Below are 26,707 nucleotides of genomic sequence, written 5' to 3'. Positions count from 1 at the left end.
TTATAGAGGACCCATAGTTGTCCCATGAGGTGATCATCTGACTGTGGAAAGTTCCCTTATTGGGGGAGGACCATCCCCCACTGGTGGTGGCTGGGGGAAGTTGGGTGAGGGGTGGCTCTGGATCTCTCAAGCCATCTCTGTCCTCATGCCACAAAAGCAGCAGCCACACCTAGTCTTATCTCCTCAGGGGTGGGGGAGACTGGAATGAAGGGTGGTGGTCCTGCAGGCCTGATCCAGTGCCACTTATCTCTTTAGGTGTGTCTGTCCTTTGTTTTAGTTGCTCAAGGAGAAGGTTCTGTTGAATTACCCCAGAAAACTTCTGAGGTACCCAGGCGCCCATAACAGAACCATCTAATGGTCCCAAAGTTAAACAGGGTTTGAATTTCAAGGCTAGTCTCAAACTTAATTTCTAATGCTCTGGGTCCTTCCTCACTCATGCTAGAGAAGTCTTGCAACATCATCATTTTGTAAGAAACTTTCTGTTGTTCAGGCTTTTATGGGTACTTTTTGTGGGGTAAAAGATGAGAGTGGAGTGGAAGCTTGTCAACTGTATCTGTCCCTTTCCCTTAGATTTGTGGGTTTTTTACATTTTTCATTAATATCTTTCATTTTTACGTCCATATGAATCCATTCCCTCTTTCTTTTATCCCTTTGGATTATGACCCATCAATGAATAAACAGCAACTTAATTTACAATTTTTGCTCCCTCAAAAAGAGTTGTTATAAAGATTTTTGTGTTCATGGAGGCTTTTCTTTTTTGACTAATGACCTGCATAGGGGTAAATGCTTAGCAATGGAATCTGTATCAAAAAGTTTGGGCACTTAGTCCACTTTGCATGATTCCAAATTACTTTCCAGAATGGCTGAACTAATGCATACACCCACCAAAAATTGTATTGGTGTACTTGCTTTTCCACAGCCCCTCTGTCATTGAATATTCCTGTCTCTGATCATCTTTTTTTTTTTTTTTTTTGCGGGGCAATGGGGGTTAAGTGACTTTCCCAGGGTCACACAGCTAGTAAGCGTCAAGTGTCTGAGGTCAGATTTGAACTCAGGTCCTCCTGACTCCAGGGCCAGTGCTTTATCCACTGTATCACCTAGCCACCCCTCTGATCATCTTTAGCAATTTGTTGCATAAGAAATGAAACCTCAGAGTGGTTTTCATTTGCACATCTCTTATTATTTATTAGTAATTTAGAACAGAGATATCAAGCAATCCGTAGCCCAGACTTGTGACCTTCAATGCTCCTGAGTAAGGCCTGAACAAGTTTAAAATGTAATTGGAGAATATTTGACAAAATAAACAAAAATACAATAGAACTTAGATAATGTTAATACGTGGTTTTCTAAGTCAAAATGCAACTTTAAGGCTCCTTAGTGGTCTCCAAATCTATGAGTTAGATGTGGAGCATTCTTTCATGTGGGTGACAACAGTTTGCGGTTCTTTTGAGGATTTCTTCATTCCCATGGACCACTTATCCCTTGGAGAAAGAATGACATTAATTTGTTCCTTGTCTATATGAGGATATCAAAACATCTGAAAAGTTAGCTTTATTGTTCCCAGTTCATTCCTTCCATTCTTATACTTTAATATACTTATTTTAAATAAATAAAATGCTTTACATTAATAAAGACACTTAATAATATGTTAATAATGCTATATTGGTTTTAATCTTGGCTTTGTGAAATTGTTTAAGTTTCCTTCTCCCTTAGATTTCAGTGGAGTGGGGTCGGCTTTGCCCCCTTGGCCCTTCCAGGGGAGGCCGGCTAGGCAGTGAGACCAGGCCCTGGAAAAGTGTCTGGAGAGCCAGGAAAGCAGCAGGCCTGCTCCAAACAGCTCAACCTAAAGTAACTGGGTTCCTTAAGAAATAGAAACCAAGCGGCCCCAGGCAGGGGAGCTGTCAGGGACAGAAAGAACTACCAGGGAGGAGAGAAGAAAAGAGGAGGAGGAGGAAGAGGAGGAGAGGCAAGAAGGGAGGAGGGGAGGTGGCCATCCAATCAAGGAGCAGGCTCAGAAGGCCAATCTGGAAGTGCTTTCCTGGGCTGGCAGAGGGGGTTGGGCAGCGGCTGCTGCAGCTCCAGCAGAGGGGAGAGCTCTAAGTCAGGCAAACTTGGTGGGGCGCTGCCTTTGTAGGCTGGGCAAGTAAGTGAGTGACAACGCGGGGGAGGGGGACGCGATCGGCGGGGGGGAGAGAGGATCGGGCCCCTTTTGGAGCCTCACACAGCCCTTGCCCATCTTCCTGTCAGTGTGTAGGGTCCCCTCGGAATGCGCGCACACACACACACACACACACACACAAATGCACACACGAACACGTGCACCCATGAACGCGTTCACACCGCCCTGAGGTCCCCTGGGAGCTGGTTTCTGCAGAGGCTGGAGAAACATGGATCTGAACCTGCAGGGATCGAAAGGCCACTCTTTGCCCTCTGCGCCCTGCTCCCGCTCCCCTCCCCCCATTGGATTGCTCCTCCTTTCCTCTTTTTCTCTTCCTCCCCTTTTCCATCTCTCCTCCTCTCCTCGCCCTGCCCAGCCCCCTCCATCTCTTCTCTCCTTTTTCCCCCTTCTTTCTCTCCATATTCACCTTCTTCTCTCCTCCTTTGGGCCCAAATTCACCTTCAATCTTCCTTTCTCCTCCTCCTCTCTTTGGGCCCATTCTCCTCCTCCTTCCTTGACCTTCTTTCCCCAATTCACTGATCAAGCGGGTAGGGCATTAGACTTCAAGCCAGGAAAAGCGAGGTTCGGTTCCTGCCTCAGACAGTCATTAAAGAGAACTAGCCCAGTGACCTCTTTGTGGCTCAGTTTCCCTATCTGTAAAATAAAATGAGGAAGCTGAAGCCCAGAGGGCTAGTGACTTGCTCAAGGTCAATCAGACACACACACACAGACACACACGGACACACACTGGCAAAGCCTTGAACCCAGGTACTGACTCCAAATGCATTGTTTTCCCCGTCAGTTTCCATGGGAGAGAATTACACTCAAACAAGATGAGCTCTAAGGTCTCTTCCAGGGCAAATACATTTTCTCCAGACTCCTCCTTCCTTCCTCCTATCTCGTTCCCTCCTTTCTCAACGATTCCTGATTTCTGAATCACTTTGCTTGGACTTTCCATTGCCCCTCACCTTTAATCGCAGCTTCCTGTCCCATATTTACCCTAGTATGCACACGATTCCCTTCCTCTGTTTCCACAGCTAGGATATTAGGGAAGCTCTTGGTAGATGGGCTGATACTGTCATTTCAGTGCCTTACCCTGAGCTCTGAACATAGTAAATTATGCTTAGTAAATGTTCACTGAATCAGACTGAGTGTCCATCACCATCCAAGGAGAAATCTGTCTCCTCAGAGCGCGGGGTTTACAGAAATGAGCCCTGGCCTGTGAATCATTGGTCCTGGGTTCTATTCCTAGTTCTGCCATTTGGTAGCTGTGAGACCCTGGGAAAGCTGTTTCCCTTCTCCAGAGCTCACAGGTCTCTTGTATAAAATGAAGGGGTTGGATTGGAGATGGCCTCTGAAGTCCCTATCAGCTCTAAATCTATGACCACAGGACCCTAAATCTCCACCTTTTAGGGTTTCTAGCCCTAGTCAAGTCTCAGCTTAAATGTCACCTCCTACATGGAGCTTACTCCAATTGTTAGAGCCCCCTTTTCCTCCCTTTTGAACCTTTATATTTCCTTGGGATACATTTTGTATTTTTTAATACATAAACTCAGAGACCTAGAGCTAGAAGGACCCTGAGACGTCATCTAGCTCAACACCTTCATTTTTCAGAGGGGGAAACTGAGGCTGAGGGAGATAAAGTAATGTGTCCAAGGTCTCATGGGGACCTTGAGTCAGTCAGTCAAACAGGCATGGGTAGGAATTGAAATCAAGTCCTCCTTATCTCTAACCAGGACTCTTTCTACAGTTTGGGGTGTCTGTGTACCCAGTAGAAAGGAAGATTCTTGAGGGCAGGAAGTTTGATTTTTTTTTTCCTTTTTCTCCCTAGCAGCTAGCACAGTTTCTAAAAAATGAATGAATCCATGGATTTGGGAGACACCCAAGAGTAATAATAATTACTCACCTTTCTTTAGCCCTTTAAAGCATGCAAAGTTTGTTCATTTACAACTCTCCTGTGCAGTAGGTAATGTGAGTATTAACATCTTCATATTTCCTGATGAGGACATTGAAGCTTTGAGAAAGTAAATGACTTTCCTAGTGGATAAAGCACTGGGCCTGCCTGGAGTCAGGAAGACCTGAATTCAAATATAGCTTCAGATAATTCCTACGTGTGAAGCAATGGGCAAGTGACTTAGGTACTGTTTGCCTCAGTTTCTTCATCTGTAAAATGGGATAATAATAGTACCTACCTTCCATTGCTGTGAGGATCAAAGGAAATAGTGGTTGTAAAGCACTTAGTGCCCGGCACATAATAACTACTATATGTGAGCTACTTTGTTATTGTTTGTTGTTATTACCATACCTTGTAAATTTCTGAGACGGGATTCCAGTCCAGGTTTCCTGACTCTGAGTCAGCACTTTCTCCACTATTCCCTTACCCTTTTTACGTCCCCTTCCTACCCTCCTTGTAGATGTTGCAATATTATTTTTTTCTGAATTTACAACCACAAAAATGGTCTCTAACACGTGACTTCTTTCACTCATTGTGGGCTCCCTTCCTCATTTTTACATATACTGATCAAGAAATAAATGTGGATGAACTTTTAGACCGAAGGATAAGGAGTGCAGTTATTGTAAATGTATTGTTGCAGTGGAAAGAAAGAATGAGTCAAGAAAGAAAAGGATGAAGTTACTAGGGGAAAGGGTACCTTAGATGGTCTGACTACAAGATTAAGTAATGGAAGCTGGTCTCTGGGAAAGTGGAGGATCTCAAAAAGGTTGTGAGCTTAGGTGACTGGGAGGCTGATGGTGTCCTTGATAGAAGTAGTGAAATTCAGAAGAGGAGAGGGTTTTTAGAGAAAGGTATTCTAAAGAAAGGTATTTAGAGAAAAGATATTTCAGACATTCTGAATTTGATTTGTTGTAGGGTGGGGGAGGAGGGCTTTATGGAGAGGAGGGTGGGGGTAATATCCAGCATTTTCTTGTTGCAACACTATACATACATATAATCATATATTACATGTATATGTCATATCACATATAGTATAGTTCCTTACTATAGAACAATATTCCATTGCCTCCTTTTTACTGCATTTTATTGAAATATTTCTCAATTGATGGCCTCACACCTTGTTTACATTTTTTTTTGTTACCACAAGAATGCTACTCTTTTTTTCCCTCTATATGGGATTTTTCTTGACTATCTTAGACTTTCTTATGGCCTGTGACCATAAGATAATTGCAGGATAGTTGGATCAAAGGGTTCCAGAGAGATTTACAGTAGACACGTGCCTGGGTAATTGTTAAATCCATACCTGGTAATTAAAGGAAGTTAGGAATGTTGGGAGGGGACTTCTCTGACCTTCTGAAGTTAATCACAAGGATTATGGAAAGTGATCATGTCCTCTCAGAAAGTGGTTGTTGGTACCTCTCTCAGTAAAAAAAAAAAAAAAAATGATGAATGAGATTAGCTCCAATTGTAGCCATTCTTATGTTCTAAATATGAAGATACTCTCTCACAGTCTCTACCAGCCTCTTTCTTTCCTAAAACAATGACCTGGTTCTGAAGCCTCCTTCAAAGTTCCCCTAAGTGGGGAAATCAAGTAAGGTGAAACAAATGAGTCATTCTCCTAAAAGAAAGAGTAGAAGGAAAAAATATCCTGGAAAATCTATGAAAGCATTTCAAAAGTCTGACATATGGAGTGTGCCACACTTGTAGTCCAATTTTATTTAAAAAAAAAAAAAAAAGGTGCCTTCCTATTTCACTTCTCTGGGACCAAGCTTGATCATTGTATCTTCAAAACATTCAATTTCAATTGTGATAAATGGAAAGAACATTGCCATAGTCATCGTGTACATGGTTTTCCTGGTTCTGTTCACTTCTCTTCATATCTGTTCAGGTGATTCTTCAGGTGCTTCTCTGTGTTCATCATATTCATTGTTTTTTATGTCACTATAATGATTCCATTATATTCACATAATATCAATTCTTTAGGCATCTCCGAATCGATGGGCATCTATTTTGTTGTTAATTCTTTTGCTTTTATTATAAAAAGTGCTACTATAAATAGTTTGGTATCTATGGGAACTTCTTTTTTATTAATGGACCTTTTGGGAATATCTTCCTAACAGTGGGATGTCTGGACCAAAGAGCATGCACATTTTTTGTCACTTTCTTAGCTTTAACATAATTCTGAATTGCTTCCCAGAATGCTTGGGCCAAATCATAAATCCACCAAGGATGTATGATTGTGCCACTTTTTACACAATCCTTGCAACACTTAACTATTCTCATTTTTGCCAATTTGTGCAGTAAAACTTTTGATTCATGCTTTTCTTATTATTAGTGATCTTGAGGACTCTTTCATATTGTTCTGATCATTGATTATATTTCTGATAGCTGATTAAAGGATGGAAAATAATGGGGAGAGACTTGAGGAAGGGAGGTCAACTAGAAAGCTCCTTATTGGTCATGACATGGATGAAGTCCATTTATCATCTCTGACAGGTTGATTTTTGATGTCTCATAATTCAGAATACCTGTGGTTCCATGGCAGTGGATGCTCTCTTGACTGACATTTATCATACCTCCTTCTTTGCCTTTGTCAAGAGTTCTATTAATTACTGGGTGATGCAGTGGAAATAAAATTGAACTTGGAGGAATATGATCAGATTCATATCCCAGTTCTTGTGTGTTTGTTTTGTTTTTTTCACTCCCTGCGTCACCTTGAGTAAGTCATTTAGCCTCCAATATCCTCACTTTCTCCTTTGTCAAATGAGCAGGCTAGATGATGCCAAATTTTCTTCCTGTTCTAAATCTGTGGTCCTTTTCCTTAACTTTTCTGGGCCTTGGTTTCCTTGTCTGTAAATTAAAGGATTGGACAAGTTAACTTTTCAGGTCCCTTCGAGCTCAAGTTATGGGATCCTAAGGTGAAAAGCCTCTCTTTGCTTAGCCAGGATGGTCCTCCAATGTTTTACCCAGGATTTACCATTAGTCAGGGACTCAACACTTTTCCTTCTAGATGATAAAGCCTGTCAGAATTGGTGTTCCCTGGCATAGACTCCACCAAAACCCAGAGTCAGCTGCAAGCCAGGATGAGACACAGGATTAGGTCCTTAGCAAAGGTTAGGGTTGCTCTCTGCAAATTTTAAATGGCTGGATATTAAGGCTGTGATCTATGCCCTTACCTCCCTTTAATAAGTTCTATCTGTATCTGTGTTCAGCCCCAAAGAATTGTGACAAGGCCTTGTTTCAGGAATGGCAAGCTCTCCGGTAATATGTTTTATCCTTGAGGCCTCATTCCTTAGTCCTGTCACCTTTAGCCCTGAAATTACAATTCAAGACTGAACAAGTGGGGTCAACATTGGAATGGGCCAAAGAAACAGGCTGGCCCCTGGGTGGGGATTGTTTCAAAGGAAGGAGTTTCACAATCTCTCATGAAAAATTGATCTTGTTGTCCTACCTAGAACTGGCCTGAGCTTGTCAGAAGTAATTATGGCTAGTGGGTTTGTTTGTGTGTTGTTTCCATTGGAGTGGCTTTCTTGGTAAGAGCTAAGAGGTATGGATTTCATCCAGAATGCTAATTACATGTAATATTGTTCCTTTAGGGAAGATATTCTTAAACTTTGTTTATGCACTGGCTCTTCTTGGCACTCTGGTGAAGCTTATAGACCCTTTCTCAGAATGCTTAAAAACAAACATATATATATATATATATATATATACACACACACACACACACACACACACACACACACATAGATACATATATGTTACATAATAGATATTTACTATGTACCCAAATTTATATGTATATTAAATATGTATGTGCATATATATATGCACATACATATATATATACACATTTTTTGTTTCTATAAGAAAAAATTTACTCCCTATTCTCCATTGCCACCAAAAGAAAAACAAAATCCCAGTTGTAAACATGTATAGTTAATCAAAACAAATTTCTGCATTGGTCATATCCAAAAAAAAAATATGTCTTATTCTATCTATACTCTACGTTCTTCACTTCTCTGTCTGCAGGTGAGTAGAATGTTTCATCATTAGTCCTCTGGAACTGTGGATAGTCATTATGCTGACCAGAGTTCCTAATTTCTATTTATCATATTATATTTTTGTATAACTTGTTCTCCTCGATCTATTCACTTTACTCTGCATCAGTTCATACAAATCTTCCAAGGTTTTTCTGAAACCATCAACATTTTTTATAGCACAATAGTATTCTATTATATTTGTATATTAAAACTTGTTCAGTCATTTTCCAATTTATGAACACTTTCCAGATTCTGATTTTTGCCATGCCTCAAAAAAAGCTATACATATTTTTGGACATTCTTAGTTTGTTTGCTTAGGAATAATTCCTCCCTTAATTTACCTTCCTTCTCATTCTTCATTCTTTCTTCTCCCCTTTCTCTTCTATTTTCCTTTTGAGTGAAATACATTTCTATACTCAACTGTGTAAATTTTCCTTCCATTGACCAGCTCAGAGATATTTAAGTATTAGCTACTCCACTTACCCTCTCCTTGTATATATAGATGACAGATAATTCTCCCTAGCCTTCTTTTCCCTTAGTTCCTTAGAAGTGCTGTACATTTAGAAAATGTTTAAACTTCAAAGTTTCTCTGTAGCTCTGGTCTTTTAATTAGGAATGTCTGTAAGCCCTTTATTTCAGTGAAATTCTATTTCCCCCATGGGATTTTATTTTATTTTTTGTTAAATTATTCTTAGATGTCATAAAATATTCTTTGATTTCTTGAATATCACCTTCCAAACTTTCTGCTTCATTATAGTTGTGGCTGCTAAATCCTGTGTGATGTTGACTGTGATCCCTCAGTACTTGAATTCTTTCTTTCTGGCTATGTATAGTATTTTTCAGTTTTATTTGGAAGCTCTGGATTTTAAATATACTGTCCCTGGGCCTTTTTGAGGATTTTCTTCAGGAGGTGACTGGCCAATTTTCTTGAAATATGATCTTTAAGTTCCTTTTTGATAATGGTATACAGGTAGTGCAATAATTCTTATTTTTTTTTAAATCTTTGATCGATTTTCCAGTTCACTTGTTTTTGCTATGAAATACATTAAAATTTTTAGACATATTTCCACATTAGTTATGTTGTAAGAGAAGAATCAGAACAAAAGGGGAAAAATGCAAGAAAGAATAAGCAGCAACAACAAAAACAAAACCAACAACAATAAAAGTGAAAATCATATGCTTCAAGCTGCATTCAGAATCCATAGTTCTTTTTCTGAATTTGCAGAGCATTTTCCACCATAAATCTTTTGGCATTGTCTTGGATCATTGTATTTTTGGGAAGAGTTAAGTCTATCACAATTGATCATCACACAATATTGTTGATACTGTGTCCAGTGTTCTCTTGGTTCTGCTCATTTCACTTAGCATCAATTCATCAGTCTTTCCTTGTTTTTCTGAAATTCATCTGCTTATTATTTTTACAGAACAGTAGTATTCCATTACATTCATATACCACAACTTGTTTAGCCATTCCCCAATTGATGGAAATCCCTTCAATTTCCAATTCTTTGCTACCACAAAAAGAACAGCTACAAATATTTTTGTACATGTGGGTCCTTTTCCCTTTTTTATGATTTCTTTGGGATATAGGCCTAGTAGTGGTGTTGCTGGGTCAAAGGGTATGCATGATCCCAAATTGCTCTCCATTGTAATACCTTAATTTTTTCTATCATTCTTCAAACTATTGATTTTGTTCTAATATTCCTTATTGTTTCATGGGGTCATTGACTTCCATTTGATCCATTCTAATTTTCAGGGAGTTTATTCTTGGGACAAGGTTTTGTACTTCCTGTGCCAATTAATTCTCTTTTTAATAATTTCTTCCATATCTTTAAATTCTTTTCCGTCTCCCACCAAAGGTCTCATTTCACTTACAAAAAAGCAACAAATTTTAACTTTTTGTTTTATCTCTTTTCATAATTCAAAGCTGAATTTGTGCCCCAGACATGTTTTTCTTTGAGACTTTGCTTATAGATGTTTTGGAGTTAATCTCCTGGGTTTATATCTAGAGTTCTGGGTTTGTGTCTTGAGTTTCCCTATAATGGTAATAGCTTTTTAGAGTGGGATTCTTTTCCCCCCTTTGTTTATGTATATTTTTTTTTTTGGCCGGGGCAATGGGGGTTAAGTGACTTGCCCAGGGTCACACAGCTAGTAAGTGTCAAGTGTCTGAGGCCAGATTTGAACTCAGGTACTCCTGAATCCAGGGCTGGTGCTTTATCCACTGTGCTACCTAGCTTCCCCCAGATATTTATTTGTTTATTTATTTATTTTGAGGGGCAATGAGGGTTAAGTAACTTGCCCAAGGTAACAGAGCTAGTAAGTGTCAAGTGTCTGAGGCTGGATTTGAACTCAGATCCCCCTGAATCCAGGGCCTGTGCTTTATTGACTGTGTGACCTAGCTGCCCCTGTTTACGTATTTTTCCAACCTCCTTCCTGACCTCAGATTTGATGTAAGAGCATGTTTCTGAACTCTTTTGGAAGGAAGGTTGTATTTGTTTTTTCTGCTTCCATGGAATGTTGAGTGTTGTATTCTTCTAGGATCTGAGATACAACTCAGGCTGAGGACTTGCAAGCTTTAAGTGTTCCCAAAGTGATCTGATCAAAGACAAAATCTGATTGCTGTCCTCTGTTCTGAGTTGTGCAAGTTCCTGAGCTGGATCTAGGAAACAATAGAATGCTATTGGACTCAATCACTGTTAGCTGGGAGGATCTGATGGTCCAGAATGACAACTAGAGGCTCCCCTTTGGTTTGAGATTCCTCCCCAAGTCATTCCTCTTCCCTCTTCAGGTTAGGTTAGAACCTCTAACTGAGCCCCGTCTCTGTTTCTGGGATCTGAACCACAGCAAGTTGTTACTTGCTTCTGAACTTCCTCCTTTTTCTGTGTCCTGTGTGTGATCTCCTTAATCTGGATATACTTTTTGGTTCTCAGTCCATCCTGGATCTGTGACTTCGAAATGGGTAGTGAGTAATGTGGTTTTTCTAGTTGGCAAGTGATCTTATCAACGTGCCCAGTCTGGGCCTAGTACTTCCTCTTGCTGTAGCATGTAATTTCTTCCTGTGTTGGAGTGTTTTATATGATGTGCTCCTGGTCAGGCCTCATCCTGAGTGTCATGGACCTTTCCTTCTGTCTCCTTATGCAAACTTGGTCTGGAAAAATGATTCACTGTGACTTTTTTTTCTTGGATTTCCCCATTAGGATTTGGTCTGATAAGTTTTTCAGATGTGTTTGGAGAAGTTTGTAAGAGAGTTGGCCTATACTGCTTCCTGATATTCCACCATCTTGGCTCAAGTCAGAATATTCAAAGAGTATCCATCCTGAAGTCTGGAAGACCAGAGTTCAAATCCAGCCTCAGAAATAAAATAGCTGTGTGATACTGACATGTCATTTAACTTCTGTTTGCTTCAGTTTTCTTATCTGTAAAGTGGAGATAAATAGGACCTATCTCCCAGGATAATTTAGAGGATCAAAGGAGATAATGATTATAAAGCACTTAACACAATGCCTGGCACACAATAGGCACTATATTAAAGTTTCTTCTCCTCTTCCTGTTCCTCTTCCTCCTCCTTCACTTTCTCTTTCTCTTCTTCTTCCTCTCTTTCTCTTTTTCTCTCTTTCCTTTTCCCTTTCCCTTCCTCTTGCTCTTGCTCTTCCTCTTTCTCCTCCTCCTCTTCCTATTCCTCTTCCTCCTAGTATTCTGTCTCCTTTTCTTTCTTATTCTTCTTGTTCTTGTTCTTCTCCTCCTCCTCATTTCTTTTACCACTTAGCACAATGTCTAGCACATAGTAGGTACTTAATAAATGCATATTGATGAATTGATCTTGTACATCCATTCAGAGACATGATCCATACTCTCAAGACACTTCTAGTGTAGCTTAAAAGCATTCAAATTAAGTAAAAACTTGCAAATGGTATATTATAAATGTCAGCTTAAAGGCATAGATAGGAAATGGTGTGCAGCTTCCAGGAAGACAGTGATTCTGTTAGCTTTTATTATTGGAAAGAGAAAAAGAGAGAAAAATGAGTTTGATTCTGAGTTTTTTTGTTCTCTTTTAAAGCAAGTCATGAGAGGTACTGTGGCATAATGGGTAAAGAGCTGGGTTTGGAATCAGGAAGAACTGGCTTTAAGTCTCGTCTCTAATGCGGGTTGACCGTGTGACCCTGGGCAAATCATTTAACCTCTTAGTATCCCAGGCAACCCTCTGGGACTTAAAGTCACAGGGCAGGTACAGACCTTCATGGGGGGAGTTTACAAAGTTCTCTCTATGTATTACCATCCCCTGTAATGATGAAATCTCAGGATACCTTCACCCAACCAGCAACAACAAAGGTAAACTGAGTGACATGGATTTTATAGGTGTCTGGCTATTTCTTTGCCTTCAGTGGAGAGGGGCATCATGCTCTAAAAAGAAAAGAGATTCCAAGGACAATTTTCTTTGAAACATTCAGACCAAAGAAATGTACTTGTCTTTTAAGGATGAGTCCAGTTCAGAAAGCAAAACCAAACCCACTTTAAAGTGCTTATTCTCTGGCCTCTTGGTAGGAACAAGGACTGGGAGGAAGATGACCTGAGTTCTATTCTTGACTGTTACCAGTGGACTCCCTGTGGTCTAATATTTCCCTTTCTGTGGAAGTAGGAGGTTATGATGGGATGACTTGGCATGGTGCAAAGAACAATGGCTTGGGAGTTAGGTGACCTGAGTTCTAGTCTTAGCTGTTCCATCTTGGAGGAGAGGGTAGCCTTTGGGGTTTTCTTAGTAAAGATCCTGGAGTGGTTGGCCATTTTCACTTCCTATTTCCTTCTCCAACCTCTTGCTAAAGGCGGCTCATAGAGGAGGCAACACTTCATAAAAAGTTATTCAGAACCTCAGAGTTGGAAGAGGTTGGATCTCCAAGGCTGTCTAGTAACCCGTGGCTTAATAAGAATTTCCTTTACACCTTCCCGGGCAATGGGGTCATGCACCCAGTCTTTGATTGAAGGCCTCTAGTGATGTAGGACCCACCGCCTCTTCCAACAGCACATTCCACTTTGGTCTGGCTCTAATTGTTAGGATTTCCCGCACACATTCCTAAACCCTCCTCTTTGCAAATTTTGCCCATTGTTCCAGGTTCTTCCTGCTATGGCCAAGTGGAATAAGTCTGGTTCATCCTGGGTAGGACAATTATTTCAAAGACTTAGAAACAAGTTTCGTGTTTCCCTTCAGTCTTCTCTTCTCCAGGCTTTGTCAATCCTTGGTTCTTTGGGGTTCCAATCTCTTCACTATCTGAGTTCATTCCACTGACCATGCTCTAATATGTCAATATCTCTTCTAAAATTTAGATTTGAGCTGGTCTTGAGGGGTGGGTAGGAGAAGTGGGTCTTGAGCATGGATGCTGGAGGTGTCAGTGCCAGGAATGGGAGAATAGGGGAGACTGGGAGACAGCATGTGCCCAGATGGAGCACTCACATATCATAGACTTAGAATAGAAGTTTTAAACCTTTTTGGTGCGTCGGACCCCTTTGAGGTCTATGACCTCCTTCTCAGAATCATGTTTTTAAACAAAAAATAAAATCAAATACAGAGAATTACAAAGGACATCAATTATATTGAAATATAGCCATCAATGTATTAAAAGAAAAAAAGGTCACAGATCTTTAGTTAAGAACCAACCCCTTCTGTAGAGCCTTAAGAGAACTCATAGATATATTCATTTTACATCTCCTAGCTCATAGATTTGGAACTGAAAAGGACCTTAGAGACTGCAGAATCTAATGTACCCATTATCCAGATGAGGAAACAGAGAATCCAAGAGATGCAGTGATTTGTCTCAGGCTCGTCCAGCTGGTCAACATACAAGATTGAAAGCAGTCCAGGGCCCTCTCCCCTCTGCCTTGAGCTACTTGTGAGAAAACTGAGTATCAGCAAGGCTGAGGGACAAACAGGCCAAGGCTAGGTACATACTGAGAAGTAGAGGCAGACATCAACCCCAGCCCTTCTTGCTTTAAATCCAGTTCTCTCTGCTTTGAGCATGACATGGGTAAGGGAGAGTGACAAGACTTGCCTCTCCAAATGCTGCTTCCTCCTCTCTGACCTGCTGTACCCTCCAGCTGTTTTGCCCTCCGCCCTCCAGATGTTGTAGGACCTGGTATGCCCAGTAAAGAGTCAGAGGAACAGAGGGCCTAATTAGCTGCTTGTTAACATTGGACTTGTAGATCATCATAATCAGAAAAGCTCCTCTGAATCCTGGCTATCTCCAGGCCCTGTCAAAGCTGAATCAATAGTTGTTTGATGATCTTTGAGCCCAAATCCCTTTTAATCAAGAATGAATCTAAATTGAATATCAAAAGGAAAGAGAATGAGGTGAAGAGCTAACGAACCAGTCTTTACTACACCTAAACCAGAGCATCCAGTGAAGAAGGAAGGTCTAAATGTGAGTTTCCCAAAAACTTTCAATGTGGCCTGAGGAAAGGAGTGGACAGCTCTGAATAGGCATAGAGACAGGGGGCTAGACCTGATGTCCCCTTGATATTTAGAATGATCTGGCTGTGTCTAGTCTGTTTCCATCTGTGAATCCCAAATTCAAATGAACTTTTAGAGGTGGGCTTGTCCCACCCCTATCTGGATAGCAACCCTTTTTTTTTTCCTCCTCCTCCTCCTCCTCCTCCTCCTCCTCCTCCTCCTCCTCCTCCTCCTCCTCCTCCTCCTCCTCCTCCTCCTCCTCCTCCTCCTCCTCCTCCTCCTCCTCCTTCTTCTTCTTCTTCTTCTTCTTCTTCTTCTTCTTCTTCTTCTTCTTCTTCTTCTTTGCAATGAGGGTTAAGTGACTTGCCCAAGGTCACACAGCTAAGTAAGTGTCAAGTGTCTGAGGCCAGCTTTGAACTCAGGTCCTCCTGAATCCAGGGCCGGTGCTTTATCCACTGCACCACCTAGCGGCCTTGCAACCCTTTTCTACAAAAAGGAATCATCCAATCCCTACTTTAATATCTCCCATGATGAAATATTCAGTGGAGCTCATTTCATTTTCTTGACAGCTGTAAATATTAGGATGTTCTTATATCAAGTAAAAATGTAGAAGAAAAGGGTAGGCAAATTACCTAATATTCATGGCATGCTTGAGGGATCACAGAATCAGACTCACCTTATTTGGGCATTGGAAGGGACCTTAGTGACTCTCTAGTCTAACCCATCCAGGAAAGGAATCCTCCATGATTTTACTGAAAGAACTCCCAGATGAGGAAAGTCCCCTTGCCAACATAGATTAGCACCTTCTCTGCCATTTAACACCCTAGAAAGCTGTATATCATGTTGGCAGTCATTTTAAAGCCAGAAGATCTGTGTTTGAATTCTGACTCTGCTTCCAACTACATTTGGAATAACTTTCATCCATATTTCCTATTTCTACTCTTTGGGGCCCAGAAGGACAAAAACCAAACAAACAGAATCCCTCTTCTTCCTAGTAGCTGCTCCAACCGATCAAAACAGCTGTTATGGCCACAGCCTCCCACTCCCAAATCCTTTTGTATTGGCTAAGTAAGCTTCACCAGTTCCTTTAATGGTCCCTCTTCCTTTTGTGCTCTCCAGTTCCCCTGCCATCCTCCTTATCTTCTTCTGGGGATGGTCAGTTTGGTGCCTCCCAAATGAACACAGCACTCTTATGGTTCAATCCCTTCATGCTAAAAGTGAAGAGTCCAAGGTGTGACCTAGTAACATAAAGCGACTTGTCCAGGCCTGCAGGGTGACAATCCATATGAAAAGTGGGACTAGGACCAGCTCTTCTGGCACTCCCTGGGCATTGCCCTCGTACAAGGCAGCTTGGTTATATTTGGGCATAGTCAGCTCTTCCTTAATGTCACATCTCCCTGAGCCTCTGTGCAGTGCTGTTGAAATGGACACTCTGAAGAGTATTGGAGATTCTGTGTGAGGTTGTAGAAAGAATGGTGAGCCTAGATTCCAGACATCCATGAGACCAGAGCTTAGCTAGGCCTTGGGGACCCAAAGTCCTAGCCCTCAAAGAGCTTACATGTCATTGGGAGAGTCACCATGTGCCTAAATATAAATCCAAAGTAGTTACAAGTTTGTTTAGGGAGGGAGGGCACAGGCATCTATCTCGGGGCAGGGGGAGAGACTGGAGATCAGGAAAGGATTCAAATGGAAGGTAGCCCTTGGGATGGGTGTCTTTTCACCCCAGCTTCTTAGACTCCTTCTCTTCCTATATCTTCAGGTCTCCTAACTTCTCACCCAGCATTCTTTCCCCACTAATAATAATGACAACAATAGTATCTGGCATTAATTAAGTACCTATTATGTGCAAAGGGCTGTACAGATATCTCATTTTATGCTCACAATAGCCCTGTGAGGTAGGTGCTGTTATCTCCATTTTAGGAAACTGAGGCATACAGGGGTTAAGGGTCACAGAGCTAGTGTCTGAGGTTGGATTTGAACTCAGGTTTCCTTGACTACACTTGCAGTGAGAAGGTATCCTAGAGGTCATGTAGTCCCACCCATACCTGAAAAATGAGTCCCACTCTTGCCTTTAGACCCAGTGGTCATTCAGCCTCTGCTTGAAGCCCCTCATTGGGGATCAAAGTACTCTCCCAGGGCCCTGTTTTATTTATTCCACTTTGTGTCACCTCTCGTCATCATCAGCCAGTTTTTCTCCTGACACTAAGATTCCTCCTCCACTTTCCATCCTTGTTGTTCAGTCCTTGGCTATCCATTCCAAGGCTGAGCAGACTTCCTCCATGTGTACTTTGAATGGGCAGTCCATGGAGTTCCAAAGGTTAAAGTTTAGATGAATATGGGCCAGTCCTTGTCAGTACCCACTGTTTCCACAGACAGAACAACCAGATCAGTCTCAGATCAGAGAAAGATCCAGAGCCGGCCAACTGGTGACCCCCAGACTTAAAAGCCTTCTCCACCGTGGACATTTGAGAGGACAAGTATTTAAGAGTCAGGAAGGAAGAGGAAGGTAAGCTGATCCCGGCTGGAAAAGTGTGGCCTTAGTCAGCCAATCCCCTGCTATTCAATCATTCTTTTTTTTTTAAATCCCAACCTCCCAACACCCCATTTTCAGAATGAGGTTTGTTTCTTTCCTTGTATTACTATGATATCTTTATCTACCAGGCCTCCTTCCTTTCATTTCTCTCCTTCTCTCCTTCCTTCCTTCCTTCCTTCTTTCCTTCATTCCTCTGTCCCCCTTCCCCCCTTCCTCCCTCCCTCCCTTCACCCGTCCTCTTTCTGCCTGCCCACAGCTAGCCTGTTTGCTGACGAACCAGACGAGAAGTCTGCAGTTTCCTGTTGGTGCATTTCTAATAATATTTATGCAGACTATTATTTAATATTATCAATCATACACAGCAGCCCTTTGATCCTCATCGAGGTTCAAAAAACAGCCCTCTTCCTTCTGGGGGCAAGAAGAGGAGACATGTTTGGTTGTGGATTCTTTTAAGAAGTCAAGCCAAGAAAGTTGGCAGGCCCCCGTGGGGGTGAGGGTGGGGCTGGAGGGCGCTCAGGTAAGATGGAGTTTAGATTCTCTCACTCGCCCTCCCTCCCCCACCTATTTTTCTTTGCTCCCTTCCATTTCCCCTGGCTTCCTTCAGGTCTCAGCTGAAATCCCACCTCTGTAAGAAGCCTCTTGTGATCTCCATGAAAAGCCAATGCCTTCTTCCTTCTCCTATTCACTTCCACTTTATCCTGTATATCTCTTGTTTGTTCACAATTGTTTGCCTCTCCCCATTGAGTTGCATGTCCTTGAGGACAAGAATTTTTTGGCCTTCTTGTCTTCCCAGGGTCTAACAGAGAGCCTGGTGCATAATAAATGCTTGCTGACTGCCCGTCGGCCTGCCTGCCCTGCTCAATGCACACACATCCCATGCCCCTGTTCCCTCCTCTCCTCTGTGATTCACTGCCCTCTTTAGTTTCCCACAGAAGTTTCACAGTTGCTTCAATGTTGAAGGGAAGCAAGGACACAGCCTTTCACCCCCAGTGAAGAACAGGGCGGAGGGAGGGAGATATCAGGAAGGTTGTGGCTTTCATTTCCCAAGTTTAAGTTGGTAAGAGACAAGAGAGTGTGATGTCTCCCATTTGGGAGCTGTCTTCTTCTTTTTTTAAATGTCTGTGAGTTCTGCAGACTTGCAGGTTGTCTTGGCGGCCTTGTGGGCCAGACTTTACTGTACCAGAGCTTGGTCCTTCAAGCTTGGAGACAAGGGGCTCTCCTCTGGAGTTAGCTGACATGACACTCATGGATTCTTAAGTGGACCATGGCCACAGAGCCGCCCAGGACCTGGCATTGTTTATGCAGGAATCAGGGCTTCAGGGAGCCAGCTCCTTGAGCAGCCTCAGGGGCCAGTACACCTTTGCTTACGGGTTTTAGGTGTGGAGAAATCGAGATCAGCTGTTTCATTTTTTCCTTGCTTCACTTAGGAATCGTTTCTATTATGTGACACACCAAAGATTTAGTTAAGAAGCATCACTCAGAGAAATGGAACTTGAGTTAGAGCTGATGTAGCCATTACATGTACTTCCTTATGGTTCCACTCATCATTCTTGTGGCTTCTGAGGCCCAACCAAACCCTCTGAGACCTTCACTCCCAGAGATGTGTTGTCTCCCCTTCTTAGAATACAAGCCCCTCAAGAGCAGGGACTGTCTTGTGTATTGTGTTTTTATCCCCTGCTCTCAGCACAGGACTTGGCACACATAATAAGTACTCAAATGTCTTCTTTTGTGATGCCTTTAGAAAATAAGAGATACTGGGCACTTAAAAACTATTACCCTACTAGAGAGGGAAATGTCTGCTAAGAATGGTGAAAATAAATGTCTCTGTATGTATTCGAGATCTTCAAAACGTTTATCACACCCATGTGCACCATATGCTATGTTATTGTAGCCCCCACTAGGCTCACATTGGCTATGGGCTGCCTACATATGGCAGGTGGTCTTAGCAAAGACATCAAGTTTGTCTTCATTCCATAGCATGTATGAAAATCAAAGGAGTTGATGGAAAGTAAGAGTCGGAAGTGGTGATAGGTTTGGCCAGGGAGAAACAGAAAGAACCTGAAATCAGGATTGTTGTCTCAGAAAAGGAAAAAAAAAATCACTTTGGTGAGAGTTAAAGCTAAAATGAGAAAAAAGGAGTCATTGTTGAGGCAATGAGTTTAACCAAGCCATCTTTGCTCTGTCTCACAGGCAGCTGTCTTGTCTCTACTGGCTGATGTTCCCAACCTTCTCTTATCACTCCCTTGTGCAAATTTATATGGGAAAACTTCTCTTTTTTGATGTCTGGCTTCCAAGATCACTCAAGTCATAGGCAATAGTCTGGCACGAGGGCCACAGCAGTACTCTAATGTGACTTGGGGGATTTTCTGACTATCCTTGGTGCACTTTGCTTTGAACAGCACATCTAGAGGATAAAGACTGGCAGAAGCTTCTACCAACTTTGCATTTATCTGGCAAGAGATACTGAGAGACACAGAGAAAAAGAGACAGAGAGACAGAGACAAAGACACATAGGGACACAAACACAGAAATACACACACACGTATATTTATACAGGGAGAGAGAGAGAGAAGGAGAGACAGAGACAAAGAGACAGAGAAAAACAGAGACAGAGAAAAACAGAGACAGAGACAAAGAAACAGATGGACAGAAACACAGATATATACATACACATACATATATACATATGCGTACATACACATACATAGATATACATACACAGACACACAGAGATATACACATATATATATATACATATATACATATATACACACACACATGTATATAGCATCCTTTTTATACTGAGAGAGAGAGAGAGAGAGAGAGAGAGAGAGAGAGAGAGAGAGAGAGAGAGAGAAGTAGGGCAGTTTTGTGATACCAAGGAAATTTCAAATGCACTACTTCCCATAATCCCTGCACCTCTAGAATGCTCTGGAAGGAAGAAAACACTGTGTGTCAGGTCCCCAGGCCTTTCTTTCTCACTGTCCTCTTTCTGGGTTCTTTCCCAGTTTGCTGGCACTTAAGGCTCTATTTGTGACCTGAACCAGCTTTCCAAAGGTTTCCTTGTATGCCCTGATGGAGAGAGTGTTCAGGTGTCTTTAGTAGCAGCCAGTAACAGTAACAGCCCAGAAGGCAGGTGCCATAGTGAGAGTATGGGATCAGTAGCTTTAAATCATGTGTGTTAGAAAACAGATGAAATTTATGGGAAAACTAGTGAAAATGAGGTGACTTTCCTCGGCAAAGACGCTCCTCCCATCAATAGAATGTGATCTTTAAACTGTTATTTTTCAAGTGAAGATGAGTTTGCCCTGGTTTGTTAGCCACAGTCTTTTAAAGATGCCCCCTTGGGCTTAAATACCATTCAGCTTTTCCTTGTTTTGTCCATCTGGGGTGGACAGTCCAAATGGACAATGTAGAGTTGAACAGGAGGCAGGCAATGAGCTGGGATGCCTTGGGGAAATTGCTAAATGCCTTTAATGACCCCAAACTTCTCCTGAGAAAGAAAACCAGCCATGTAACAGGCTTTTATTAAGTGCCCACCACATGCCAAGCCTTAGCTGAGCAGGCAGCAAGTTCCAATGCTATGACTAGAGAAAGAAAATAAGAATAATTAAAAACAACAACCACTGGGATTTATAGATGCTTTAAGAGTTGCAAGGCCTTTCATATGTTACCTCAGTTGATCTGATTACCCTGTGAAATTTTACAAATGCGGAAGCTGAGGTTCAGTGCAGTAAAGTGACTTCCTCAGGTTCCCAGAGGCAGGACTCAAAGCTAGGTGTCCCTAATAATTGCTAATATTTATACAGCACCTACTATGTGCCAGCCACTGTGTTAAGCACTTTACAATTATTATCTCATTTAACCCTCACAACAACCCTGCAAGGTTGGTGCTATTATTATCTGCATTTTATAGATGAGGAAATCGAGAAAAGTAAAAGTTAAATAAATAGATAGATAGACAGACAAATAAAAGGGTCACACAGCTACTAAGTGTCTGTAGCTAAATTTGAACAAAGGATCCTTGACCCCCAACTTCACTGTTCTATCTACTATGCCTTCTAGTGTTTATCACATTGGTTTGATTGTTGCTGAGTTATTTTCAATGTAAAATATTTGACTTGTAACGATTGGAATAACGCCACCTGCTGGATACTTACTGTAGAAGAGTTCTGCCCATGAAGGGAAGGTCTTTGAGGGCAAGACCAGGAGTCAGGAAGTGACGCGAGCTAGTGGGAGGAGGAAGGAAGAGACTGGCGCTGAGTCTCGCGCTCTTTCCTTTGGACGCTGGCGGAGAAGGGAGCTAGAAATGTGCTCTCCCTTTAATAGATAGGAATCTAGGCCTTTTTCTCTCTCTTTACCAAACTCTTATTCTCCTTAATAAGTGCTTAAAAGTCTAACTCTTGCTAAAGCTTATAATTTATTGGCGACCACTCATTAGATATTTTAGACAGTTTAGCTAGAATTTTAGCCCTTAACAGCTGGCTGACCACGAAGAGGAAAGCTAAACTTCAGTCTTCTGATCTTCTGGTTGGGTAAGAAATTTCCCCTCCCTCTCCCTTTAACTGCTAAGTACTGGTGTACTGGCTGTGTTTTCCTTTAAATTTTTTCGAATGGACCTTTTAAACTCCCTAATTATCCTATTTTTGATTTTAGTCTGTTTAACCAGACAAATGGGAGATAAGATCATGTTAATGCTTTGTTTTTGTGGATTTTCTATTTTTCTTTTTATTTTTGTTAAAAGAGCCAGCAATGTACTCCCACAAAGAAATATCTCCCCCTCTCCCAACCATGCTTTTTCAGAGAAACCTGAAGAGATTCCTGCAGCTTTTCCCAGTTCTAACAGTAATTGTGGCTTTAATTTTGCATGCCTGGAGGCAATGACCCACCCTCTAGTAGCTTTTAATCTCCTAGCGCCTGGAGGCAAAGTGGGGGAAGAGGAATCCAGGCCTGAGTTCAAAATCAAGCCTGATTCAAATTGTGCTGGTCCCTCCCCTCCTCTCCAGACCCCACCCTCTACTCCTCCTATGGCCAAGCCCATTGCTTCCCCTGCCTGGGAAGTCCAGAGATCTGGTGCGCATGCTCAACTTTTTCTACCTGCATTTGCAGCTTCAGGCTCAGCCCTTCCCCGGCCTGGCTGTGCTTTTGAGACAATCTTAGAAAACTCTTTAAATTCCAGATATGCTTGTTTTGTTCATAATTTTGCTAACCTGCTTTTGTCTTTAATTAGTAATCTTATAAAGCATTTGTATGGTGAAAAGACTGACAGACAATATAGAGGGGTTAAAGAAGAAAAACTTAAGCTGAATAAGAATGACAATCCCATAGTTCAAGACTCCGCTTCTTTTGCCATGGAAGGGTATATATTTTACAGAAATGTAGAAGTAAGCAGCAAGGTATTGATATGAGTATTGGGGATTTTAGATATCGGAATCAAAAGTGTTCTAAATTCACTCAGATTATTGATAGTATCAGTTCAGAGGTTACATAGGATTTCTATGCTATTACATATACATTTTGAAATTAATGGTATGGGTTTATTTTCATAGAGATTTTCATGCTTTTGAGATTGTGTCTTATACCTAGTTTCTAAAACAAGGAGAATATTTGTAAAAGCTTTTTATAGTCATGTGATCAAGTTTATATTTTATAATACTCTTATTGATATTAAGTTCATATTCATTTAGATTTCCTTAGTTTGAATTTCACTGTCTTTTATTGTTCCATTTGTATTTTCTTCTATTCATTTGTCTATCTAATTTTGAAACATTGCAAGATGGTTTTGATTTTATTATACAATGTTAATTCTAGGAGTATTGTGCTCCCATATTCTGAGTTGTTTGTTTTTGTTATTTTTTCTCAACTGATTATTTGATCAAACTCTTTAAAGCATTTCCCTGGCAAATTGTTTGCCATGGCAAGTGTAAATTGATTCTAGAAGTATTATTTTTGATACGCATATGCCAAAAAAAAAAAAAAAAAGAGGGGAACATTTGTAAAAGTTTTCTTTTTTTAAAAAAAAAGTTTTCTTTGAGATTCTGTTGTGCTTTAACTTGTATTTAAATATGTTCTGATTTTTCACAAAAGTAATTGTATACTAAGTAAAAAAAAGGTATTATTTGAAATTGTTGCATAATTATATATTATATTCTGAGTCAAGATGTATTCACATTTTTTGCAATCATTTATTATCCTCAATTTTTAAATCCATATGAGACTTGGATTATGGGAACTTATCATTTAAGACATTAATTGCCTTTATTCTGAGTTATCAGATGCCAGTTGGCCAAGATGCCATCCAATCACAAGAGGAATACACGCAAGAGCAGACACTGAACTGTCACATGAGGGGAGACATGCATGAAGTCAAGGTATGGCCGAGGGAACGGCTTTTGACAAATGTTGAGGTTGGATTCTCTTGGTTTAATATTTTATTTTATTTTTCCCCACAATATTGTACAGATGGCTGGAAGTATTCATCCCACCCATCTCACTTCTACACCTGGCTTCTATGCTCCCTCCTATATGCCTGATGCCATGGACATCTTAATCCCATGGATCTGATTAAGTCTGACTCAGTTTCCTCCAATATGTTCGGTGGCATGGACATATATTCCATCCATCTATTTTAAGCCTGGCATACTGTATGGGCAGTACATATTGCTCAAGTGTGGGAATGCTCATATCCCATCATTTCTCTGTTCTTTTATGGTAACCCCCATAATTATCTCAGGTGTCATGATAAATACAGTGTTGAATTTGGCCTTGACACCTGTTACCAATTATATTAGATTTTAAAATTTCTCATAATGGTATGAGGATAATTAGGCAGATGATGCAAAAAGTGATGAAACAAAGATAAAAATTATTTTTAATAATTAATATTGCAGCAATTGTCTTCTCAATTACCCTCCATAAGGGGGACTATAGTAATATTATAATTTTAAAGAATGTTTCAATTTTTGTTTTATTATATGTTTCATGTGTAACAACTAAGATTCTGAATTACCTTAGACATGTTTTTGAGAACTTTCATTGTTTGATTTTATTATTGACAAAGCTATTTTAAAGTTGTGTTAAGCTCAATTTTGTAGGAAATTTTCCTGGCTGATTACCAGCATCCACACCTCAACCCCTGAAAAGACTTCCATTCCACGACTACACCTAGAGGACATCTGAGAAAAGACTTTCAGAGACTTTAAATGAACAGTTTTGATTTGTTGTTTTTGTTGTTTTTTTTCTCTTTCTGTTATAATATACACCATCTGTAACATGTATTCTCTGCAGAGGCCCTCCCTTTGCAAGACTAATGTCAAAGCGTCGGTTCATGAGGACAAAAAAAAAATCGCCCCTCTGGACAAAACTTTCCTCTCTTCCTTTTCTATATTGTTCACATATTATTAGTTAGCAATAGTTATTATATTGTTTTTACTGTTCCGTCAAGGAAACATTTTGTTTCTTGAGGAACAACAGGGGGGACTGTAATGATTGGAATGACGCCACCTGCTGGATACTTACTGTAGAAGAGTTCTGCCCATGAAGGGAAGGTCTTTGAGGGCAAGACCAGGAGTCAGGAAGTGACGCGAGCTAGTGGGAGGAGGAAGGAAGAGACTGGCGCTCAGTCTCGGGCTCTTTCCTTTGGACGCTGGCGGAGAAGGGAGCTAGAAATGTGCTCTCCCTTTAATAGATAGGAATCTAGGCCTTTTTCTCTCTCTTTACCAAACTCTTATTCTCCTTAATAAGTGCTTAAAAGTCTAACTCTTGCTAAAGCTTATAATTTATTGGCGACCACTCATTAGATATTTTAGACAGTTTAGCTAGAATTTTAACCCTTGACAGACTGCCTTGATGACTACTCAAGTATCTTTTAAAGGTCCTTGGGCTGAGGTGTTGTTCAAGTGTGGGATGACCATTAGCCGGTGCTAATATGATGAATTGAATGTGGAAGCTAGAGTTAGAGGACCTAGCTTGAATCCCTATTGGTTAGTTCCTACCTATGTGAACCTTAGACCTCAAAATCATCTAATCAACAAGCATTTATTAAGCTTCGATTCTGTGTCAGGCATTGTGCTATGCATCAGGGATGCAATCTATGAGGAGGGAACTGTCACCTCAACTCATATTAGTTTCTAAACATCTCTTTTGCTTCTTCATAGCAGGTTCCAACAGCATGAGCAGTGCAAAGCAGGAGCAGATGAATTACTATGTAGGCATTGATGTGGGAACGGGCAGTGCCCGGGCAGCTTTGGTCAGTCAACAGGGGACCCTGGCCGCTTATGCAGAGCATCCCATCCAAAAGTGGCAACCTCAAGCAGACCACCATGAGCAGTCTTCTGATGACATCTGGACTGCATGCTGCATTGTCACAAAGGTAGGGGGGAGACCTGATGTTCTCTGTTGCAAAGTATAAAAAGGATACCCTTGACTACAGGGGCTCTGGGATTCAGTAGAATGAGTGCCAGGCTTGGGGTCACAGGACCTCAGCTTGAGTGCTTGATTTGCTACTTTGAAGTACTACCTATGTCAACTTGGGCAATGACCCAAGTTACACTCCTCACAGCTCTATCTGTTAATTGATGTTGACACCAGATTGAATTGGATTCTACTCTTTGGATAGTGAGGGGAGGAAACACTCATGGACTCATAAGATCATAGATTGACAGTTGGGACCTTAGAGACTACATTTTGCAGATGGGGAAACTGAGGCTTAGGGAAGATGAGCGACTTGCCCAGTGTCATACAGGTGATAAATAATAGTGTAGGAATTGAACTCAGGTCTGACAATTCCAAATGCATTGTTATCCATGGTCCCATGCTGCCTCTCCTTCCTTTTTCAGGTTTTGTGTGAGGATTCTTTGTTCTGTTTTGCTAACCTGCAAGGGCTAGAGATAAAGAGCTTCCTTTGCCCTCTCTCTCTCTCTCTCTCTTTTCCTTAAGGACTCTATTTTTTAAGTGCTGATTTCTCTCTGCTCTCTGTTCTTGTATTTGTCCTTTTAAATATTCATGAGATGCTTGGTAATTTGCAGATGGACAATTCGCCATTCTCTCCTTATTGATCAGTCTTTTCAAACATTAATGAGGCCTGTGCAGCAGGGATCACCCAGAGAGGAATCGAAGGGTTGGAGAGCTGGGGAGAGAAGATGGAGTGCAATAACCAAGAGATCTCATCCTCTCTTCTGCCTGTTTAATTTTCCATTCTTTTTGGTGTGAATCGTCTCCTCTTTGCCCTAGGGTCTCTACTGTTCTTCTAGCACATAACCTCTTTTGCCATTAAGGAAATTGTCAAGGAGAAAATGTAATTCCCTGATGAAAATCTGCTTTAAAATAGTCTACTCTAAGTACAGCTTGGTTTTAATGGCTAATTTTTATCATCTCCAAGTGACGGCCAACTTATTACTTGTTTGCTTTCGAATAGTTCTACCAGCCACTATTGACCATTCATCAAAAGAGACACAGGGGAGCAAACAGAAAACACCCAATTTATTTTAGACAAAAGTGGGGTTCAAGCTTAGGCTTTAATCTCTATTGGTCTAGCTTTCCAGTGTCTCTACTTTGCAGGGGTAGATCTGCTTCCTATTTC

The 26,707-nt window shown here is 41.1% G+C and overlaps 1 protein-coding gene across 8 annotated transcripts in view; it reads left to right on the top strand.

Annotated features, from left to right (window-relative positions):
* Positions 1 to 2,047: 2,047 nt before the first annotated feature.
* Positions 2,048 to 26,707, top strand: part of FGGY (FGGY carbohydrate kinase domain containing) — a 559,614-nt gene continuing 534,954 nt past the window's right edge. For 2 of the 8 annotated variants that reach the window (XM_044002610.1, XM_044002609.1), the window contains exons 1-2: positions 16,944 to 17,100; positions 25,284 to 25,498. In XM_044002610.1, coding sequence (XP_043858545.1) covers positions 25,298 to 25,498 — 201 coding nt within the window. In that variant the 5' untranslated portion in view covers positions 16,944 to 17,100; positions 25,284 to 25,297. Of the gene's footprint in view, positions 2,144 to 16,943; positions 17,101 to 23,402; positions 23,499 to 25,283; positions 25,499 to 26,707 lie in introns of those variants that run through there. The other 6 variants (XM_044002603.1, XM_044002605.1, XM_044002606.1 and 3 more) reach the window with 6 other exon arrangements.

Source organism: Dromiciops gliroides, chromosome 4 (assembly GCF_019393635.1).
Source record: "Dromiciops gliroides isolate mDroGli1 chromosome 4, mDroGli1.pri, whole genome shotgun sequence".
Classification (NCBI taxonomy): Eukaryota; Metazoa; Chordata; class Mammalia; order Microbiotheria; family Microbiotheriidae; genus Dromiciops; species Dromiciops gliroides.
Note: the sequence above shows the minus strand (reverse complement) of the source record. Positions and strands in the feature narration are given on the sequence as shown.